At 39.4% G+C, this 19,507-nt stretch overlaps 1 protein-coding gene and 1 pseudogene across 5 annotated transcripts in view; both read right to left on the minus strand.

Moving 5' to 3' along the window:
• The window catches only part of RUFY2 (RUN and FYVE domain containing 2), a 42,625-nt gene extending 26,922 nt beyond the window's left edge, over nt 1-15,703 (minus strand). For 2 of the 5 annotated variants that reach the window (XM_065922450.1, XM_065922455.1), the window contains exons 1-9: nt 15,158-15,275; nt 13,516-13,689; nt 11,733-11,850; nt 5,654-5,755; nt 4,357-4,480; nt 4,127-4,188; nt 3,207-3,272; nt 2,639-2,708; nt 217-318 (exon numbers count right to left, since the gene is read on the minus strand). In XM_065922450.1, coding sequence (XP_065778522.1) covers nt 217-318; nt 2,639-2,708; nt 3,207-3,272; nt 4,127-4,188; nt 4,357-4,480; nt 5,654-5,755; nt 11,733-11,850; nt 13,516-13,689; nt 15,158-15,263 — 924 coding nt within the window. In that variant the 5' untranslated portion in view covers nt 15,264-15,275. Of the gene's footprint in view, nt 1-216; nt 319-2,638; nt 2,709-3,206; nt 3,273-4,126; nt 4,189-4,356; nt 4,481-5,653; nt 5,756-11,732; nt 11,851-13,515; nt 13,690-15,157; nt 15,276-15,312; nt 15,374-15,579 lie in introns of those variants that run through there. The other 3 variants (XM_065922453.1, XM_065922452.1, XM_065922451.1) reach the window with 3 other exon arrangements.
• A 2,690-nt stretch (nt 15,704-18,393) lies between these two features.
• LOC136158102 (protein UXT pseudogene) lies at nt 18,394-18,858 on the minus strand (annotated as a pseudogene).
• Between the last annotated feature and the right edge of the window lie 649 nt (nt 18,859-19,507).

Below are 19,507 nucleotides of genomic sequence, written 5' to 3' on the forward strand. Positions count from 1 at the left end.
ACCTTCCCCAGGGGATCTTCCCAACCCAGGGATCGAACCCAAGTCTCTTATGTCTCCTTCACTGGCAGGCGGGTTCTTTACCACTAGAGCCATCCAATAAATCCATTCTATAATCACTTCTATTAGTTAATACAGCACAGAAATACCCAGTCTATGCAAAAGCCCCAAAAATGGCTATTTCTGATGCAAGTCAATCTGTTATCAATCTACACTTACCTCTAGGTGCTGCTGTGTTTTCATTAAAATCAATTTATTTTCACTTCGTAATTGATGATTTTCTTCTTGGAGTTTAATGATATTATTCTTTGCTATTGCTAACTAAAAATAAAATGAGGAATAAAAAAAAGATTTTAAACATCTTTATTTATACTTGCTTTACAGGTTATGTTCATGGCTATTCACAACAGAAGATAAAATTCTAAAACTTGTAAAATGTCTCTCACATCTACAGCAATTTTCATAAGAAAAATGCTATTATCCCAAGATACCAACTAAAGAAATTGTATTTCTATTTCCTTTTGTTAGTCAAATCATGTCAGCAGAAACATATTGTTTATATGACTTACAATGTGTCCTGAATACAAAGCGCATGAGTAAGCATATGAAGAATTACATGTTAAACAATAAGACAACTGTTTGCATGTTAAACAATAAGACTGTAAAGACTTGTGCAAAGACAACATCTATAAGGAAAGCTGTGCTACAAATGAAAATGTAATACAGACATTCATGATAACCAAACAGGGCACCCTTGTGAAATCTGGGCACACTGAGTGACCATCACAAATATAAGACAGCTCTCACCATCAGAGTTAAATATGAAGGAAATTAAACATGAATAACAAAGTAAGTGACTTGACTCTGAAGCTTAAAATGAAAAAAAAGATTCTAGGAGAGGAAAGCAGAAACCAGTCCCCAGTGTTGGCTTGCAGATAAATTTCTAAACACTCTGTCAGAAATGCAACTTGAACTTCACAGTGCCCCTGTGGTCAAGAAGAGGCACAAACTAGTGAGCAGCTCTCTCCAACGGTCCCAATCTATCACACTATCAAATGGTCCTAAACAATCAAAATGAAAACTCATACAATCATGTACTTCCTGTTTGGGACAACTGGGTCAGTTCTAAAAGAATGTGGATTCTAATTAGCAAGGAAAATAGAATTCATAGTACTAATAACATATTCTTTCCTGGAGACTAAGTAATTCTGAAAATGGAAAGCAATTCTATGGTTAAGTGAAAGTCACTCACTCATATCCGACCCTTTGTGACCCCAGGGACATAGCCCACCAGGCTCCTCTGACCGTGGAATTTTCCAGGCAAGAGAAGGTAGCCATTTCCTTTTCCAGGGGAATCCCAACCAAGGGATCAAACCTGTGTCTCCCATATTGCAGGCAGATTCTCTGTCTGCTAGGGAAGCCCCCATGGTAATTCTGTGGCTAGGCTGTTTTTCTTTAAATCTCAAATGCAACTTGGCATGTGTGTGTGCTCAGCTGTATCCAACTCTTTGCAACCCCATGGACTGCAGCCCGCCAGGCTCTTCTGTCCAAGGGATTTCCCAGGCAAGAATACTCGAGTGGGTTACCATTTCCTTCTTCAAGGGATCTTCCTGACGCAGGGATCAAATCCACATCTGTCTTGCATCTCCTGCATTGGCAGGTGGATTCTTTACCACTGAGCTATCTGGGAAGCCCCAAAGCAACTTTACTAATAGTACATTACCATACGTAAAATAGATAGCCAACGGGAATTTGCTGTATGGCTCAGGAAACTCAAACAGGGACTCTGTATCAACCTAGAGGGGTGCGATGGAGAGGGAGACTCAAAATGGAGGGGATATATGTATACCAATGGCTGATTCATGTTGAGGTTTGACAGAAAATAACAAAATTCTGTAAAGCAAATATCCTTCAATTAAAAAATAAATTAATTAAAAACAAAAAAAAGTGAGAGATGTGAGGGAGTTCCTTGGTGGCCTAGTGGTTACGATTCAGCACTGTCACTGCCGTGGCACTGGCTCGACCCCTAATCAGGGAACTGAGATCCTGCAAGAGGCATGGCATGGCCAAAACAGTTTTTTAAAAGTTAAAACAAAAAAGAGCTGAAATAAATTTCTGATTTGTGACCACCAAATAGCTACTTTGACAATGCAGAAAACCAGAGTACATCAGATGAGTTTCACACATGCGAGGCTATAGAAAGGATGGACATAATCATGGAGTGATGCTTGTAAGGAAAATTAATCTGAATATGGGAACAAGGGGGACAGGAGATCATTTTAATGGGAATTTCTAACTATAGGTGATTCCACTATCTAAATATAGGTCATCCAAGTTGAGAAATGAGATTCACAGTTTATTTATAGAAGAGTTTGTATGCATTGCATTTAGGGGCTCATTTCTAGAAGTTGGGTATCTCAAATAATTCAGTCACCTAAGGACTTGCCCGAGAATAATATGTGGTTTCTCTAAAACTTACGATGATCAATTACAACTACAAGTATTTCATCATAATGATGAAAATGTGTTTGTGTGTGTGTGCACACATGTGCACACGCTTAGTACATTCACACTTAAAATGGAAAAGGCTTGCCAATACTAGGTCCTTGAAAGACAATTATCCATGGCTGGGTGACAATACCTCTTCAATCAGCTTAGTATTTGACTTTTCTAATGAGTCAACTCTTGAATGGAGACTGCTGACTGTGCTGCTGAAATTGATAAAGAAAAAACTCATTCAGAATCACACATACTCACAAAGGCAAGAAAAAATTTGTTATCCTGGACTCATCATGTTGACTGACATGCACCAACTGCCTTCTCTGAATTTTTTTTCTCTGAATTTTTTATTGCCACACTTACACATGAAGTCCTCTAAAGTAGGAAAAATTAATTTTTGAACCACCAAAATGACTTAAACTTTCACCCTACCTAGCCTTTTTGCTCAAGTGTAGGGTGATAAGTCTGAAATTCTATTTTCAAATGTCTCTGAAGATTCTATTTAAAAATATAACTCTCATTTTCTGCTGAAAATCAATTATTTCCAATAATTTTCTGTATTCTTAATTTCCATTCACTCTCTATCCCCTCAACCCCTTTTCAAATGCTTATAAAAAAGGAATAGGGTTAAGAGGACCTAAAAGGGGGAAAAAAAAAACTTAAGACAATATCCAAAATGTATTAAGTATCTATGTATCCATAATACTTACTTCAGTTGTCTATTTAATTCTTCAACATAATTCTTCTGGTCTAATATTGCAGCAATTTGAACATTCCTAGAGGAGGAGGGAAAAGCAGCTTTTAGTTAATTGGAAAGGAATCTACTGGGTGGCCAGAAAAACAAACAAACAAGAAATACACAAAAGGTCCAAACCATCTAAAACTGCTGTGAAACCGTAACGATAAAACAACATTTCAGTTCAGTTCAGCTGCTCAGTCAAGTCCGACTCTTTGCGACCCCATGGACTGCAGCACACCAGGCTTCCCTGTCCAACATTTTCTTGTCTTTCAAATAAAATTCAACAATCTTTATAATCAAATAGCAGTAAGCTATGAACTAAAAAACTATTAACCTTTGTTAAATAAATTACATGCTAATATTAAACAATACCATTAGTATATTCTTTAACTTTTTGCATTTATTTTTTAAGAAATATACTTGATACATGAAGTGTAAAGTATACAACATGTTAATCTAATATGTTTATATACTGTAATGGACTGCCATTGTAGCAATAATTAGCACTTCTCATATTACATAATTATCTTTTCTCTTTAGTAGACCAAATAAGTTTATTTTAAATTTAACCACAACTGTCTCAAAATAAACCAGTATTTGTTAAGTTTATGAATAATAAACTTATATCTCTTTTTATCACAGAAATGAGAGTTGACAATTAAAATGGGTCTCTGGGGAGTTTCCTGGCAGTTCAGTGGTTAGGATTCTACATTCTCATTGCCAAGGGCCTGGGTTTGGTACCTGGTTGGGGAACTAAAATCCCATAAGCCTTGAAGCACAACCAAAAAATAAATAAATAAAAAATAAAATGAGTCTCTGAACTAACGGTACGACCAAAAGTCATACTTCAGACTAAAATACGGTATGTGAAATAACTTAAGAAAATCATACCTTTCTTTATTTCCAATATCTTCTTCATTCTTTAAATACATTGAAAAATCAATCACTCCAACCTGAAGTAAATAAAGTTATTCTTATTTAGAGAGTAGAAATACTAGAAGTACCTCCAAAATACAACTGACTTTCATCCTTAACTTTTCTTTAGGGCTTAACAGCACGGCCTACACCTGGATCAGAGAGGAAGAGCACAGGCTGAAAACACTACCTTTGGCACCACTTACCTGTGAGTCTAAATCCTCCCCCTTTACACACAGATTAGCATCTATCACATTCAGGCCAACCAGCAGCCCGACAATTACTGCGCCTTCTTCTTCCATCATTAGTGCATGATACTCATAGAATTCACTGTGAAAATTAAAATAACAAAAATCGTAAGTCACAAATTTATTTCAAAAACCAACCTGTAAAATCTCAATACCTTATAACAAGCATGGAGCCAATATTAAGTTAGGTATCTTAAAATTAGCCTTTCTATACGTGAGCAACTTAAAATTTTGAGATTTAAATGTGAATATTTATGACTTGCAAAAGACATAGTGATGGCTGCTGATCTGATAACAGTACTTTTTAGTACAGTTGAATTTTCATCCCAGGACTTATCAAGACCCTTGGGATAAAGACTAAGTAGCAAAATGAACATATGAAACATTTCAAATCAATTCATTAGGTATATATGTATTAAAAGTGCTCTTAATAGGTAACCATTAACGATATTTATGGATATCTAGATCCCCAAAAAATGTTCAAACAAAAGGCTGGTGAAACAAATAGGAGAGTCTAAAGACTAAGACTTGACAACTAATACTCAGGATTCTAGTTATCACTGTCCCATGTATACTGTTTAGTCACTTTAAATAACCTTTAGAATCTGGTTGAGAAATTGAAGGTGTTTAAAGTATGGTTATTCTCATTTAAAGTATGGTTATTTCCCATTTAACAAATGGGAAAACCAAGATGTACCACTGGAGTCAAGAGTAAAATAAAAAATGACCAGATCCTCCATAACATCACAGAGGCACTCTGAGAGAACAAGGCTGAATGGAGGGCGCTGCCGCAGGCCCACTCCTTCTGAAAACTAGTCTCCTTGCTTTGAAAGTCTGTCTTAAACATTTGTCCCTCCATTTAAATAGACAGTTTTAAAAGTACCCACAATACAGCCAAAGCAGTGGTTTGGATTTCAAGATCTAAAAAGAAACCTCTTGAATTAAAGCCCCAAATTTCAATACAAACTTTTATTCATAGAATTAACTGTAACTCAAAAATTAAAATTTAAAAATATGACATACAAATTTCCACCTTATTGGCCAATAAAAATCTTACAGTATTCATTTTTCAGGCTAGTTCTTGATCTATGTTATGTCCCCACCGTAGTTTTCTATCTCATTTTCCTCCTCCTTTCATTTTATGCCATCACGATGTGTTTTACGTATCCTTTCATACTACACCTTCTATCCTTTTTGGAGGACAGGACATAAATGAAATAAAAAGTGAAAATGAACATGATTTAACGGCAATTACCTCAAGAGATCCCTTTGAATAATTAAGCAGCGCAGGTAATCAGCCATTTTTTTCTGCATGAGGGCTAACCGAAGCCACGCTCTTGCTCGACCCAGGGGGGTCCTGATAGGCAAAAACAAATGGTCAGAAAACAGTCTCGGCCTGAAGATTATAGACTACATCTTCTACCTGTGTTGAGACACATGTTATTAATGAGAAAAGGCAATTAATCATGGTTTTACCTTTGTTTCTAGAGCTTTAAGTCAGTTCTTTGATCATGCAAACCAATCCCTAAGAGCTATTTAATTCTCTAAGGTAAGCCTGAACCTACAGGACATCTAGGTACCACTTCATGCCTTGAAAGAAATGACTCTCTAAACAGGGAGGATATTTCTACAAGAAATATTTTGTCAGAATAGAAAGTCCTCTAACCATGATTATGCAAAATGCATCAGTAAAGGCAGTATGATCACCTCAAAAAATAACTGGCCTTGTATCTGAATTTTAAAAAGCATTAACAACGCTAAGAAGGTATCTAGCTGCTAATCAGAGAGAATCACCAGGCTGCTTGCTGTTTTTCAAATGTTTCTTTAATACAGTTGTCCTTTAGAACATCAAATCTCCTCTCTAATATGGAGGCCTGCTGGGAACAAAACTTCTAATATAACAAATATGTCTGAAAGGTTGTGGCCTAGGGCCATTTTTGTTCCCTATAAGCAGAGTCTCAGACCAGAGGGAGCACACAGATCTTAAAACTGAAGGTGTTTGTGCTCAGGATGAAAATTAATTCTATCTAGGCAAGAGATGTACTGATGTGTACCAGGCAAAAAAAAAAAACAAAAAACACAGTATCTCCTCATGGCAAACTGAACAAAACCATCTGGGGAAGATAATCCATGCTTATGGAACAGCGGCATGACCTGTGCCAAATTCTGAAGCCATCTTCCTGCTAAGGTCATTGTAACAGGGACAGAATAAAGGGATAAAAGAGGTGATGAAACAGTTTAATCACACTAGGGGACTGTAAATAGCTAAGTTAATGATTACTCAGGAAAGCAGGTTTGCTTAACCACAAAACCATGCAGAAGCAAGAGACGTGCCCCTAAACAATAAAACAATGGTGGTAGGAGATTCACATACTGCCCGGTGAGGTCAGTATGTCAATGATCCCCAGGACATGCTCTCTGCACACATTAAAAAAAAAACAAAAGGTAATCTGTGGACCCAGCTTGACCACATAGAAATAAGAAAACTCCCCCGCTTAACCTGGAGAAGGAACTGATGATGGAAGCATGATGTATACTGAAGAAAGACAAAGAAGGTCTTCACCCCCCCTCCCCCCTTTTCCCTTGATTATAAAAATGTAACCTAGTAAGTTCTCGGGCACAGTATTTCTCATTCACTTTTAAGACTCACAAGCATCCTACTCTAATAAATCACTTATCTATCTATCACTCTGCCTCTTGAATTCCTTTTCTGTGCTGAGACATGAAGGACTACGGTACTGGAGCTCTTCAGAGCCTGTGAAAGGACACCAAAAGGTTTCAACCGAAGACAAAATTCATGTGGTGTCTGTTATACCTCTCAAGGACTTAAGCTTATTGAAAATAAAAGTGTGGATGTATTCTCTTGCTAAAAAAAAATTAAATCTCATATCTCTCTTATCCAGGTTATTTAGTAAATTTATTTAGTAAATTAAAACCAAGATTTACAGAGTATGAATGACCTTTTAAAGAGAAATACATCACTCACACTTTTATATTTTCTTATACAGAAAACTTTTTGTCTGGTACTGTGGGAAAAAACTTAATTGTCACTTCTAACAGCTAACAAATTTCTTTTGGCTTAGCATTTTAATGAACATTATTCTTCAGAAAATATTTTTTACTTTTGTAGAGTTTGGCTTTTTAAAAACAACATGAACATGTATTTTCATATTAAAATAAAAAGCAATTCTTACGTTTCTTGAGTTTAAATTCCCTTTTTCCTCTTTAAATATTGTGCCTGTGCTCAATCGCTCAGGGGTGTTGGACTCTGCGACCTCATGGACCCAAGCTCCTATGTCCATGGAATTTTCTATACAAGAATACTAGAGTGCAGGCCCTTTCCAAACCAGGGGTCAAACCCACGTCTCCTGCATTGGCAGGCATTTTTTTTTTTTTTTTAACCACTGGGCCACCTGGGAAGCCCTGTTAAAAACTGTGATACCTTATATACCACTGAGAGAAATATGAAGTATGACCATCACTTGCTATTTAATTCTAAAACCTGGGTTTAAATCCTGGCTCTGCCATTTAAAAAAAAATAACTCGACTGATTGATTGATTTAGGCTGTGCTGGGTCCTCACTGCTTCGAGCGGGTTTTCTCTCGTTTTGATGAGCTGGGGCTACTCTTGGTTGTGGTGTGCAGGCTTCTCCATGTGGTGGCTTCTTTTATTTCGGAGCACAGGCTGCAGGCACTCGGGCTTCAGTAGCTGTAGCTCCCGGGCTCTAGAAGTGGGTTCTAGAGCACAGGCACTCAGGCTCAGTTGCTCTGCGGCACGTGGAATCGTCCCAGACTAGGGAAAGAACCTGAGTCCCCCGCATCGGCAGGTGGATTCTTATCCACTGCACCACAGGGAAGTCTGTGGCTCTGCCACTTACAATCTCTTTGATCTTTACTTTTCACATCTATATAATTATTAATAAACTCTACTCTAAGGATGATTTAAGCTCTAAATGAGATAATTCATGTAGAACAGTTATCTTATTACCCTGATACATTGCTCAATAAATAGAAGTCATTACTTTGAGCACTCAAGTATAACTTGCAAACATTTAGATGATTTAACAACAGATAACATTACCATATTCCCCAAACCCTAAATCGTAAAGCTAAGAGAAAGCAGACTTAAAGAAAGTAGGGAAAACCACTAGACCATTCAGGTATGACCTAAATCAAATCCCTTATGATTATACAGTGGAAGTGACAGATTCAAGGGATTAGATCTGATAGACAGTGCCTGAAGAATATGGACAGAGGTTGGTGACACTGTATAGGAGACAGGGATCAAGACCATCCCCAAGAAAAATAAATGCAAAAAAGCAAAATGGCTCTCTGAGGGGGCCTTACAAATACCTGTGAAAAGAAGAGAAGCGAGAGGGCGGGGGGCCAAGAAAAAAAAAAAAAAAAAAGCGAAAAGCAAAGGAGAAAAGGAAAGATATACCCATTTGAATGCAGAGTTCCAAAGAATAGCAAGCAGAGATAAGAAAGCCTTCCACAGTGATCAGTGCAAGAAATAAGAGGAACACATAGAACGGGAAAGACTAGAGATCTCTTCAAGAAAATTAGAGATACCAAGGGAACATTTCATGCAAAGATGGGCACAATAAAGGACAGAAATGGTACGGACGTAACAGAAGTAGAAGATATTAAGAAGAGGTGGCAAGAATACACAGAAGAACTATACGAAAAAGATCTTCATGACCCAGATAAATCACGATAGTATTATCACTCACCTAGAACCAGACATCCTGGAATGAGAAGTCAAGTTGGCTTTGGAAAGCATCACTATGAACAAAGCTACTGGAGGTGATAGAATTACAGTTGAGCTCTTTCAAATCCTAAAAGACGACGCTGTGAAAGTGCTGCACTCAATATGCCAGGAAATTTGGAAAACTCAGCAGTGGCCACAGGACTGGAAAAGGTCAGTTTCATTCCAATCTCTAAGAAAGGCAATCCCAAAGAATGCTCAAACTATCGCACAGTTGCACTCATCTCACACGCTAGCAAAGTAATGCTTAAAATTCTCCAAGCCAGGCTTCAACAGTATGTGAACTGTGAACTTCCAGATGTTCAAGCTGTATTTAGAAAAGGCAGAGGAACCAGAGATCAAATTGCCAACATCCGCTGGATCATCGAAAAAGCAAGAGAGTTCCAGAAAAACATCTACTTCTGCTTTATTGACTATGCCAAAGCCTTTGACTGCGTGGATCACAGCAAACTGTGGAAAATTCTTCAACAGATGGGAATACCAGACCACCTGACCTGCCTCCTGAAAAACCTGTGTGCAGGTCAAGAAGCAACAGTTAGAACTGGACATGGAACAACAGACTGGTTCCAAGTAGGAAAAGAAGTACATCAAGGCTGTATACTGTCACCCTGCTTATTTAACTTATATGCAGGGTACATCATGAGAAACGCTGGGCTGGATGAAGCACAAGCTGAAATCAAGATTGCTGGGAGAAATAACAATAACCTGAGATATGCAGATGACACTACCATTATGGCAGAGAGTGAAGAAGAACTAAAGAGCCTCTTGATGAAAGTGAAAAAGAAGAGTGAAAAAGTTGGCTTAAAGCTCAACATTCAGAAAACTAAGATCATGGCATCTGGTCCCATCACTTCATGGGAAATAGATGGGGAAACAGTGGAAACAGTGACAGACTTTATTTTTGGGGGGCTCCAAAATCACTGCAGATGGTGACTGCAGCCATGAAATTAAAAGACGCTTACTCTTTGGGAGGAAAGTTATGACCAACCTAGACAGCATATTAAAAAGCAGAGACAATACTCTGTCAAGAAAGGTCTGTCTAGTCAAACCTATGGTTTTTCCAGTAGTCATATATGGATGTGAAAGTAGGACTATAAGAAAGTTGAGCACCAAAGAATTGATGCTTTTGAACTGTGGTGTTGGAGAAGACTTTTGAGAGTCCCTTGGACTGCAAGGAGATCCAACCAGTCCATCCTAAAGGAAATCAGTCCTGAATATCCATTGGAAGGAATGATGCTGAAGTTGAAATTCCAATACTTTGGCTACCTGACGCAAAGAACTGACTCAAAGACAAGACCCAGATGCTGGGAAAGACTGAAGGCGGGAGGAGAAGGGGATGACAGAGGATGAGATGGTTGGATGGCATCACCGACTCAATGGACATGAATTTGAGTAAGCTCCGGGAGTTGGTGATGGACAGGGAGGCCTGGTGTGCTGCAGTCCATGGGGTTGCAAAGAGTCAGACACAACTGAGCAACTGAACTGAACTGAAGAGAAAGTAAACTGATAATCTGACAAAAAAATGAAAAGCACTTCTTTAAAAAAAGTTATCTCTTTCACAAGAATTAAGATAAATTAAAGGAAGCTCTTATATCTTAATCATACCCTGAAGAACATAAGAACCCAGGCTTAACAACAAAAAACATGCAAAAACTTTTCAACAATCACGATTTACTAGCTAGAACATTCAGCTTTTAGGACATTCCATATACAGTTTCTCCTCAGTATTGAGAGGATTGATTCCAGGACCCCCTCAGATACCAAAATCCATGGATATTCAAGTCCCTCTTATAAAATAGCAGAGTATTTGTGTATTACCTATGCACATTCTCCCAGACATTTTAAATCATCTCTAGATTACTGATAATACTTAATACAATGTAAATATTATGTAAAGAATTGCCTGCATGTGACAAATTCAAGTTTTGCTTTTTGGAACTTTCTAGAAAATCTCTTTTTCAAACATTTTTGATCCAAAGTTGGGTCAAATCCACAGATGCAGAACCTACAGATATTAAGGGCCAACTCTACATTCATCTAGTCAATCAGGCAGGTGACATTATAGGTCCCAATTTTCAGAACAACAGAAGTAATTTGCACAAGTCCTGTGGTATATTGGTAATATGGTAATATGGCTTACTGGCAAATTCAAAACTTCTGAGCCTCTGTCCTGGATTTAACCTAAATAGTACTGATGGCCTATTACTGCTAACTAGCTCTATACTCAGGAAACAGAACTGCATAATTGATAATTGATACACCCTATCTTAAAAGAATTTCCCTATTTCCCGCAATGCAATGCAAAAATTAAGTAAGTGGTATGATACAGGAGTGAATAGTGATAAGAGTATAAAAGAAAGAGCACATAATTCTTATGGAAGGGGCTAAGAAAAATTTCATAAAGGAAATAAAATTTGAACTGATTAACAATAAACAGAATTTTATTAGAGAATGCAAGAAGGCTACATAAGGCAGAAAGAATATAATAAACTAGAGTGTGAGGTACTTTTAAGGAGCAGTAAATACAGGTCTATAGTTAGGGATGAACAAGTAATAGGACTACTTACTTAAGACCAGGTAAATCCCGGACACTAGCTCCTATTTCCTCTGCTTCTGGGTACAGCTTCTCCACCAGCTCCAAAGGGCCCCAGATAGTTTTGTTATAACTCAGAAATGATTTTCTCACTTTAAAAAGAAAATATAATAAATGCATACAACTTAAACATGCAAAACTGTAGTAACTTGTTAAATATTTAATTTCAACATTTCTAACCTAACATACAATTTTTCAGAGAGTCTTTTCTCTCTTGTCACTACATAGCCCTACTGAACAGAAGCCTGTTCCTCAGGATTCTGGTATTTTCCTTATCAGAAATACACATCTTGGCCATTCTTCCACATCAGAAATATGCAAGTAGGCAATTAAAGTAAAAAACAACTAGGCTCATTCTTTACCAGTACCAAAGTAAGACTGGTGGCCCTAGCAGGTTGATCTTTACTAATTTAATAAACCAAGGACAAATAGTTATTTTACTTGTAAACACAAAAAACTGCAACTTTACTTTTGCTTTTGTTTCCAAGATTTGGGTAATATAAAACCATGAAATCACTATGCTTCTTTCTTTCTTTTTTTTTTTTTTTTTTGTTTCTTTCTTAATACTAACAAAAATCTCCTGTAAATTCAGTACCCCCAAGATATGCACCACCCAACAAGATAGGTAATTTTTCTTTGGGGAAGAAAAATAAATCAGCACAAAGTAGACTTACAATGATTCATAAAAATACACATTTGACTGTTAGAATATGTCTCATGATATTTTGTAAAGTAAAGGAAAATAAATTCGGAAAAGAGTTTAAAATGTAACTACTTTGGCCATCATTTGGCAAATTCCATTTTAGCAAGTTGGAGGAAAATAAAGATCTACGTCACTGATTTTTTTAAATAAAAAGGAAGTTTTCCAAAACACAAATTAAAACTCAAGGCCTCAGATAAGACTGTTGACTTCCTGATGTTTTAAAAGAAGTATTCAGAGAGTGGGAATATGAAGAGTTGGCAAAAATGTGGGGAGAGAAACATATTCACTGTTGTTTGATCAGTGAAGTCTTCATAGACATAAGTTGCCTCTATCCTTGACCCAATAATTCTACTCCAAGGAGTCCTAACGAAACCATAGCATTTGTACATGTGTACAAATGCAGATATCCAAAAATGTCCTTACGGCACAATTTGAATAATAAAAAACTGGAAAAAACCTAAGTGTACACGAAGAGGACAGTAGTTAAATAAGTCATGGTATGCATATATAATGAAATATTATTATATATTATGTATATTATGCATATACTCTGAAATATTATACATATACTCTGAAATATTATTCAGTATTCTCATCATTTTCAGGGAGTACTCACATTTCTACAATAACCCAATCCAGAGGACAATTTTTCTAGATATGTTTTTCACACACTAAGGCGGTTTATATTTCAACAATCAAGTATTTTAATGTATTTGTTGAAGAGAGCTCAAACTAGTAATAACAGTTTATACCAGAATCATCAAGCTTAAATTTTTCTAAATAACTCTATAGTCTAAAATGCAAAAAAGTTCAGAGCATGCTGAGAAAAAAATTTAAATCAAATGCACTTTTTACAAAACACTAAGGATTTTCTGAAGACCACCCATGAGAAAACATAAAGCAGTAGGGTATCTTCTCCAAAAACCAACCCACCCAGTATTTTTAAAGTAACAGTAATTATGGCCTCAAAAAAAAAAAAATTACATTTTCAAGGATGTTTAAGATGGGAGGGGGGACGCTCCAAAGTTGATTTTTAAAAAAAATTTTCCAGTACCTTTAAGACCATGTTTCAGACAATGTTCCATAACAACGAAGAACTGCTGCAAGGGGGGATAATCAGAATCCAAAGTGCGACCAAAGCTTAGAGCAGATTCAATGAGTCCTTTGATACTGAGTTTAGCCATGTTTAACAAGTTTGCTCTCTCTACAGCTGTGGGGTCTTTTGTAGCTGAAAGCATAAGAAAGGAGTCCAACATCACTTGCAAGACCTGATATCAAAAAAAATCCAAACCGTTTCCTTCCGCTATAAAACCAACAGTGGTTTGCTTTTCCTTGGTGGACAAGTCTTCCTAACTAACTAACCTACACCCCTAGTTAACTTCTTTCTGTGTCTCTCAAGCATATAGGACAATGCTCACTCCGGTTAAAGTTCATGAATTATTCTCAAAATCCTGCTAATTGGCTATTCTCAGGTATTCATTTTACAATCTTTCTGTGCAGTTTAAGTGTGGAGTAATGTTTAAGGGTCTTGTACAAAGGCGGACAGCAGGAACTATTCATAAAGCATGAATTCAAAGGCAAAAAAGTACTCAGAATAAACTGGCAATAAAATAAAAAGTAGTTAAAATTCGAAGATTCCAGTTTCACCCACAACAAACATGACAGGTAAATAATAAAACAAGGGCACACGAGAGAAGCCATTCAACTCTCACTCATTTTAACCCTGGTTCTATCTTGCTTTTTTCATTGCAATTGTAGTTTTGTATTCCGGGACTCCTTTATTTTTCCAGAGGAAATAAAAGCAGGGTCCAGTTTCATGTGAAAGTTCCCTGACCTTCCACACAGCTGATGCAGTTAAACACCAAGTTAATGGATGCATTTTTTAATTGATTTTAACTTATATTTTCAATTCACAAAAGATTTTCTTTCGCACGAATTTCATCCTCGGTTTTCTTATAAATTCAGATGCTCCCCATACTCCCATTACTGTTGTGCTGGCAGAAATATTTTCAGCAAACACAGATGACAAAATGACGTGCAAAAAAATAAAGCACTTTCGTATACTGTCTCATAGTCTCTTGACAAATTTACTAGTGCAAGTAAACCAAATATCAGTTTTTCCTTCACTGGATAAAAAGTCCAGGGTTCCTAATGATCTAGTATCCTAGTTCTGATCACAGACAGCTAGGCGTGAAGCCTGACACTGACTCCTAAGCAACTTAAAAATGCAAACAGTCACAAATACTATGGCCAAGCTAGTTTTTGGAGACTCTCCCCACAAGACATCATCTCTTCCAAACTGCATCGTGGCATGACTCCCTCTTTTTTCGGAGAAGAAACCAGTCGATATTTCATAGTCTGCAGCAATTCTCATTTTTTTTAACAGTGCCCATCACAATATGTAATGTACGATGAGACAATCAAGACAAAGGGCGCCTTTATAACTAAATGATCGGAGGTAGGTCCTGGTGGTCGCCAGCAGCTTCCTAAGAGAGGAGCGTTTACACCCGGGCCGCGCCCCGCCCGGGCTCGCGGATGCGTCTGACCGCGTTGCTGCCCCACACTCGGTCAATGGCGGGTTCCAGCATCTTGCTTGGGCCTAGAACCCCTTCCCTGCCTCCCTTCCTCCCTTCCTCCCAGACAGCAAGACGGCCCAAGGGCTCCGGACACCTCCAGCACTCTCACAGAGGGCTCACCCGGGGTCCTGCGCCGCATCGCTGTCCCTCTCCCGCCCTCGGCGTCCGGAACCCAGGCCAAAACCTGAGACGCTTCCTTCCGCCACCCCCAAACCTGAAAAGTCATCGCCCGTCCCCGACTGTTCCCCCAACCCTGGAGCGGCACCCCGGCCGACCCTGTGCTGGCTCCCTGTAAGCTGTCGGACCGCGAAACCTTGGCCATTAGGCCCCCGAACGGGGGCGGAGGTGGGAGGGAACAAGGGGAGGCCGCGCGTTGCCATGGCGACCCCGGGCGCCCCTGCGTCCCCGGCTGCCCCCGCCCAGCCCCAAGCCCGGGTCGGACCCGTCTCGACTCGCAGGCCTCGATGCCCACACCGCCAGTCCGCCTGCCCTGGCCGCGGCCTCAGCCCAGCACGGACGGCCGGGCGGCCCGCTCCCCTTACCCATGGCGGCGGTGGCAATACAGTCTCGGGCGGGGACTCCCTGGGCCCCGCCAGCAGCTCCCTTCAGGCGCGCGGCGGCCGCCACGGCGTCTGCGACCAGGCCCGCTGCGGCCCACAGCGCTCCCGGCGGCGGGAGGACGCCCGGGCGGTCCTGCGGCGCCCGCGTCGGGCGGGGGACTCTAGAGCCCGCAGCCCGCCGCGGAGAAATCCGCCCTTGCTGAGCCTCTCCGCGTCCAGCCGGACCGGAAGGAGAAGGAGCATGAGGGAGACCTTGGGTTGTGGAGACAGAAGGCGGACTCTGAGCTCTCATCTGGGGGCCTCGCCGGAGCACTAGGGTTCCATTTACAAGGGGAGGCGAGCGAGCCACGTGCAAACGTATTCATCTGCAAGGTCCAGCTAGGTTTAATCTAACACACCTGAGCGCGTCCCTGCTTCAGTAACTCGTAGGGGACCAAAAGAATTTAGAAAATCTGAAGCAATTAACACTAGGCAGAAATCTACTAAAACTATTTAGCCCAAATTTTAACCAGTAAGTCCAGTGGTTTATAAAAAGCAAGGACGAACAGTCTCAGTAATCAAAGGAAAGAGGTGCAGAGATAAAACCTGCGTTTTCTCATTTCGGAGAGGAAAAATCCCTCATGGACAGATACTAGGCTTTAAGTTATATCAATTTGCGGAAAGTAAGCTGTTACCTAGTTAGATGAGCAGTTAAGATGGTGGCCGAGTTAGAAATAGACGAGCGTTTTGTGGAAATGGAGACAGGTTTATCTCGTCATCACATTGGCCAGCGTACAATTCTCATGCTTCTTGACTTCTTTTGGTTTTTAATTTTTTGTGAAACAATCCTACATAGATAAAAATGTATAAAGCATACATATACGTTTAAAGAATCATAAACAGATGGATAAAGAGCACCAGATCAAGCAAGCATAGGATAGGAGTCATCTTGAGGGTAGAGGGACGCCTTTAGCCACAATGTCCCTATAAGTAAATGTGATGCTGAATTCTGAGAGTCGTTTTCTTACTTTTCTGCATGTTACTACCACATAAGTATGTGCCCCTAATCAATGTAGTTTATTTTTCCTGTTTACAAACTTTTCACAAGTGGAATAACATTACGAACATTACTTGTTTCTGGTGTTCAAAATCATCCATGTCCACGAGGAGTTTCCAGGTTGGGGTGTTTCCAGTTTGTCCGTACATCCTGGTTCCTACATGCTGGAGTCTCTTGGCCATGTAAAAAGAATAGATTTACTGAAAATCAAGTATGCCTTTCTTTAAATTTACCAGCTTATGCCAAAGTGTTTTCCAGACTTCTCATAATTTACACTGCTATCAGCAGTGTTGTTTTATATTGCTGTGTCCATTGTAATGCCTAGAATTGTAAGTATTTCATTTTTTTGCCAGTCTTGTGGGTAGATTGCATTGCAGGTTTATTTTTTATTTCTCACATTACTGATGACATTGAGAACTCTACCTGCGTTTACTATTTGGAATTTCATTTTTACAAAGAAATGGTGCCTGTTTTACTATTGACTTACCTTTTTATTGACTTGTGCAAGTTACTTAATGTTCTACATACTAATTTGACATCAGTTGTGTGTTGCCAATATCTTTGGGCTAATTTTTCTCTCCTTGTGGCAACCTTTGACTAAATATAAATTCTTAATTTTCCTGTAGTTTTATAGTTTATGCCATAGTATCTTAAGGAGCCCTCCTTATTCCAAAGTTATGAAGATTTTTTAAGAATTACAAGAACTTCCCTGGTGGGCCAGCAACTAAGACTCCAATCTCCCAAATGCAGAAGGTCTGGGTTCAATCCCTGGTCAGGGAACTAGATCCTGCATGCCACTACTAAAGATCCCAGGGTGCTGCCACTAAGAACCTGTGCAACCAGATAAATATTTTAAAAAAGAATTATGGTCTTGCCTTTCATATTTAGGCCTGTTTTGCACCAGAGTTTTAGTGATTAGAGATAATGTCAAGTTTCATTTCTTTGGCTGTCAGTTCCTAGGCCAAAGCCTCATTTAATTTTCAGAACCACCCCATGAGAAAGGAATTACTTCTGTTTTACAGATAAAATTAACCTCAGAAAGATTAAATAACTTGTCCAAAGTCACAGTACTATTGACACAACCAGAAGCTGAACTAATACAAAAGTAGCCTCTATTTTTATAATCTCAAAATACATCTGTGGGTATTTTTTGTTTTTGTTTTTTAACTTTTTGGCCATATCCCAAGGCATGTGGGATCTTAGTGCCCCAACCAGGGATTTAACCCTCCCATCCTGCATTGGAAGTATAGAGTCTTAACCGCTGGACCAAAGAAGTCTCTGTCTGTGGTTTTTACAGTGTTTCAAGGAGTCTAAAACACACAAGTCTAACCCCTTCCATTATCTTGCTGTTAAACACTGAAATGACTGAATTGTTCATTTTTCTCCTCTCCAAATGATGAGTAGAAGAGGGTTTGTATTCTAAGTGCATTTAGAAAAGCAAGTAAAATTAAGATTATATATTTATCTTATAAAACCATGAGAACAAAGGAAACGTTTTATTTCCTAGATTGCTTGCCCCCCAGTGTAAGAAGTAGTAAACAAATCTTGTTCAGTAAGACTCACTTTGTTTAAAGCTAAGAAATATTTCTTCAAGGGAGATGTTAAGCTCCAAAATACACATTTGCCAGATACTCTATAGTCACCTCGTATTGAACAGAATTTGGAATTAGGAATTGTATGTTTAAACCTTATTACACTGAACAATTTCATTTATTTATTTGACATTCAGGCTCTTTAATGTCAGGGGAGGTTGGAAGAAGTCAGTGCTGAGTCTCTGGGAAATTCTGCAGACCTTGTAGCTCTCTAAGCCCCTCTAGCAACATGTGGATATGGGCCTTGATATTCATGGAGTCCTTTGTGAGGTTGTCGCTGAGCTCTGCGAGACTGCTCTTATGATCAATGAACTTGAGAGCTTCTGCCAATGTCAGCTCCGGGAAAAAACCGTATCCAAGGGCCACATAGATTCGTGAAGTGTTTGGGACCACTGTGTCAACGAAGTTACAGCCCAAATCCACCTGCATCTATAACTCCGAGTGATTAGCTTCCTGGAGTCGCTCAGTGACATTTCCCAGTTGAAGGTATTTGGCCAGCTGCTCATATACCTTGTCGCGACGGTCCAGGACCTTTTGCAAGTCCCGCTGCAGCACATGGGAGATGAAAGCCTGGTAGCGCAGCGCTTTCTCCGCGGTTGCCTCCACCGCCCGCCGTCTAGGGGGCGGCGCCATGATGGGCTCCTGAGAGCCGCTGGCAAAAAGAACTCACTGAACAATTTTAAACTAGAATATTAGTCTGTTCTGAGTATACAGATTTGGTCAACAGCCACAAAGGTGAGGGAGCACAGGACCAGACAAACACAGAGCTCTGGGAAAGACCAGTCTTTAGAACAAAAGAACCAGAGGCGGCAGCAAGAGAACTCGGGAGACAGGAACTCCGAGCTGACAGGAATGGGGACACTGCAATGGCCTCACAACCTGGCTTTCCACCATAAGGAAGACCTTGTCTAGGCTAATGGTGCTCTTGATCTGGACCTGCACAAAGGGAGTGTCCAGTAACATTAGTGACTGGTAGCCACTGCCGTCTTAGTCCTTGGCATGGATGTCATAAACTGCATTCTCAACAATTTGAGGGCCCAGTCAGGGTTTAACGTTCAGCTCACTCAGTGCCTCCAACTCACAGCATCTTATGTATAAAAGATGAGTCCTATTTCTTTGAAATAAGTGCCTAGAATCTTGTAATCAATACAGATTCCCAAATGACAAGAAACATGGAACTCCTCCCTAGGTTCTTCTTCCACTGGGCTTTACTGTGCAGGCCATACAAATCTGTAAAGCAACCATTAGTGAAGTCAAAGAATTTTCTTATTCCAGGAACTAA

The sequence above is a fragment of the Muntiacus reevesi genome, chromosome 2 (assembly GCF_963930625.1).
Source record: "Muntiacus reevesi chromosome 2, mMunRee1.1, whole genome shotgun sequence".
Taxonomy (NCBI): Eukaryota; Metazoa; Chordata; class Mammalia; order Artiodactyla; family Cervidae; genus Muntiacus; species Muntiacus reevesi.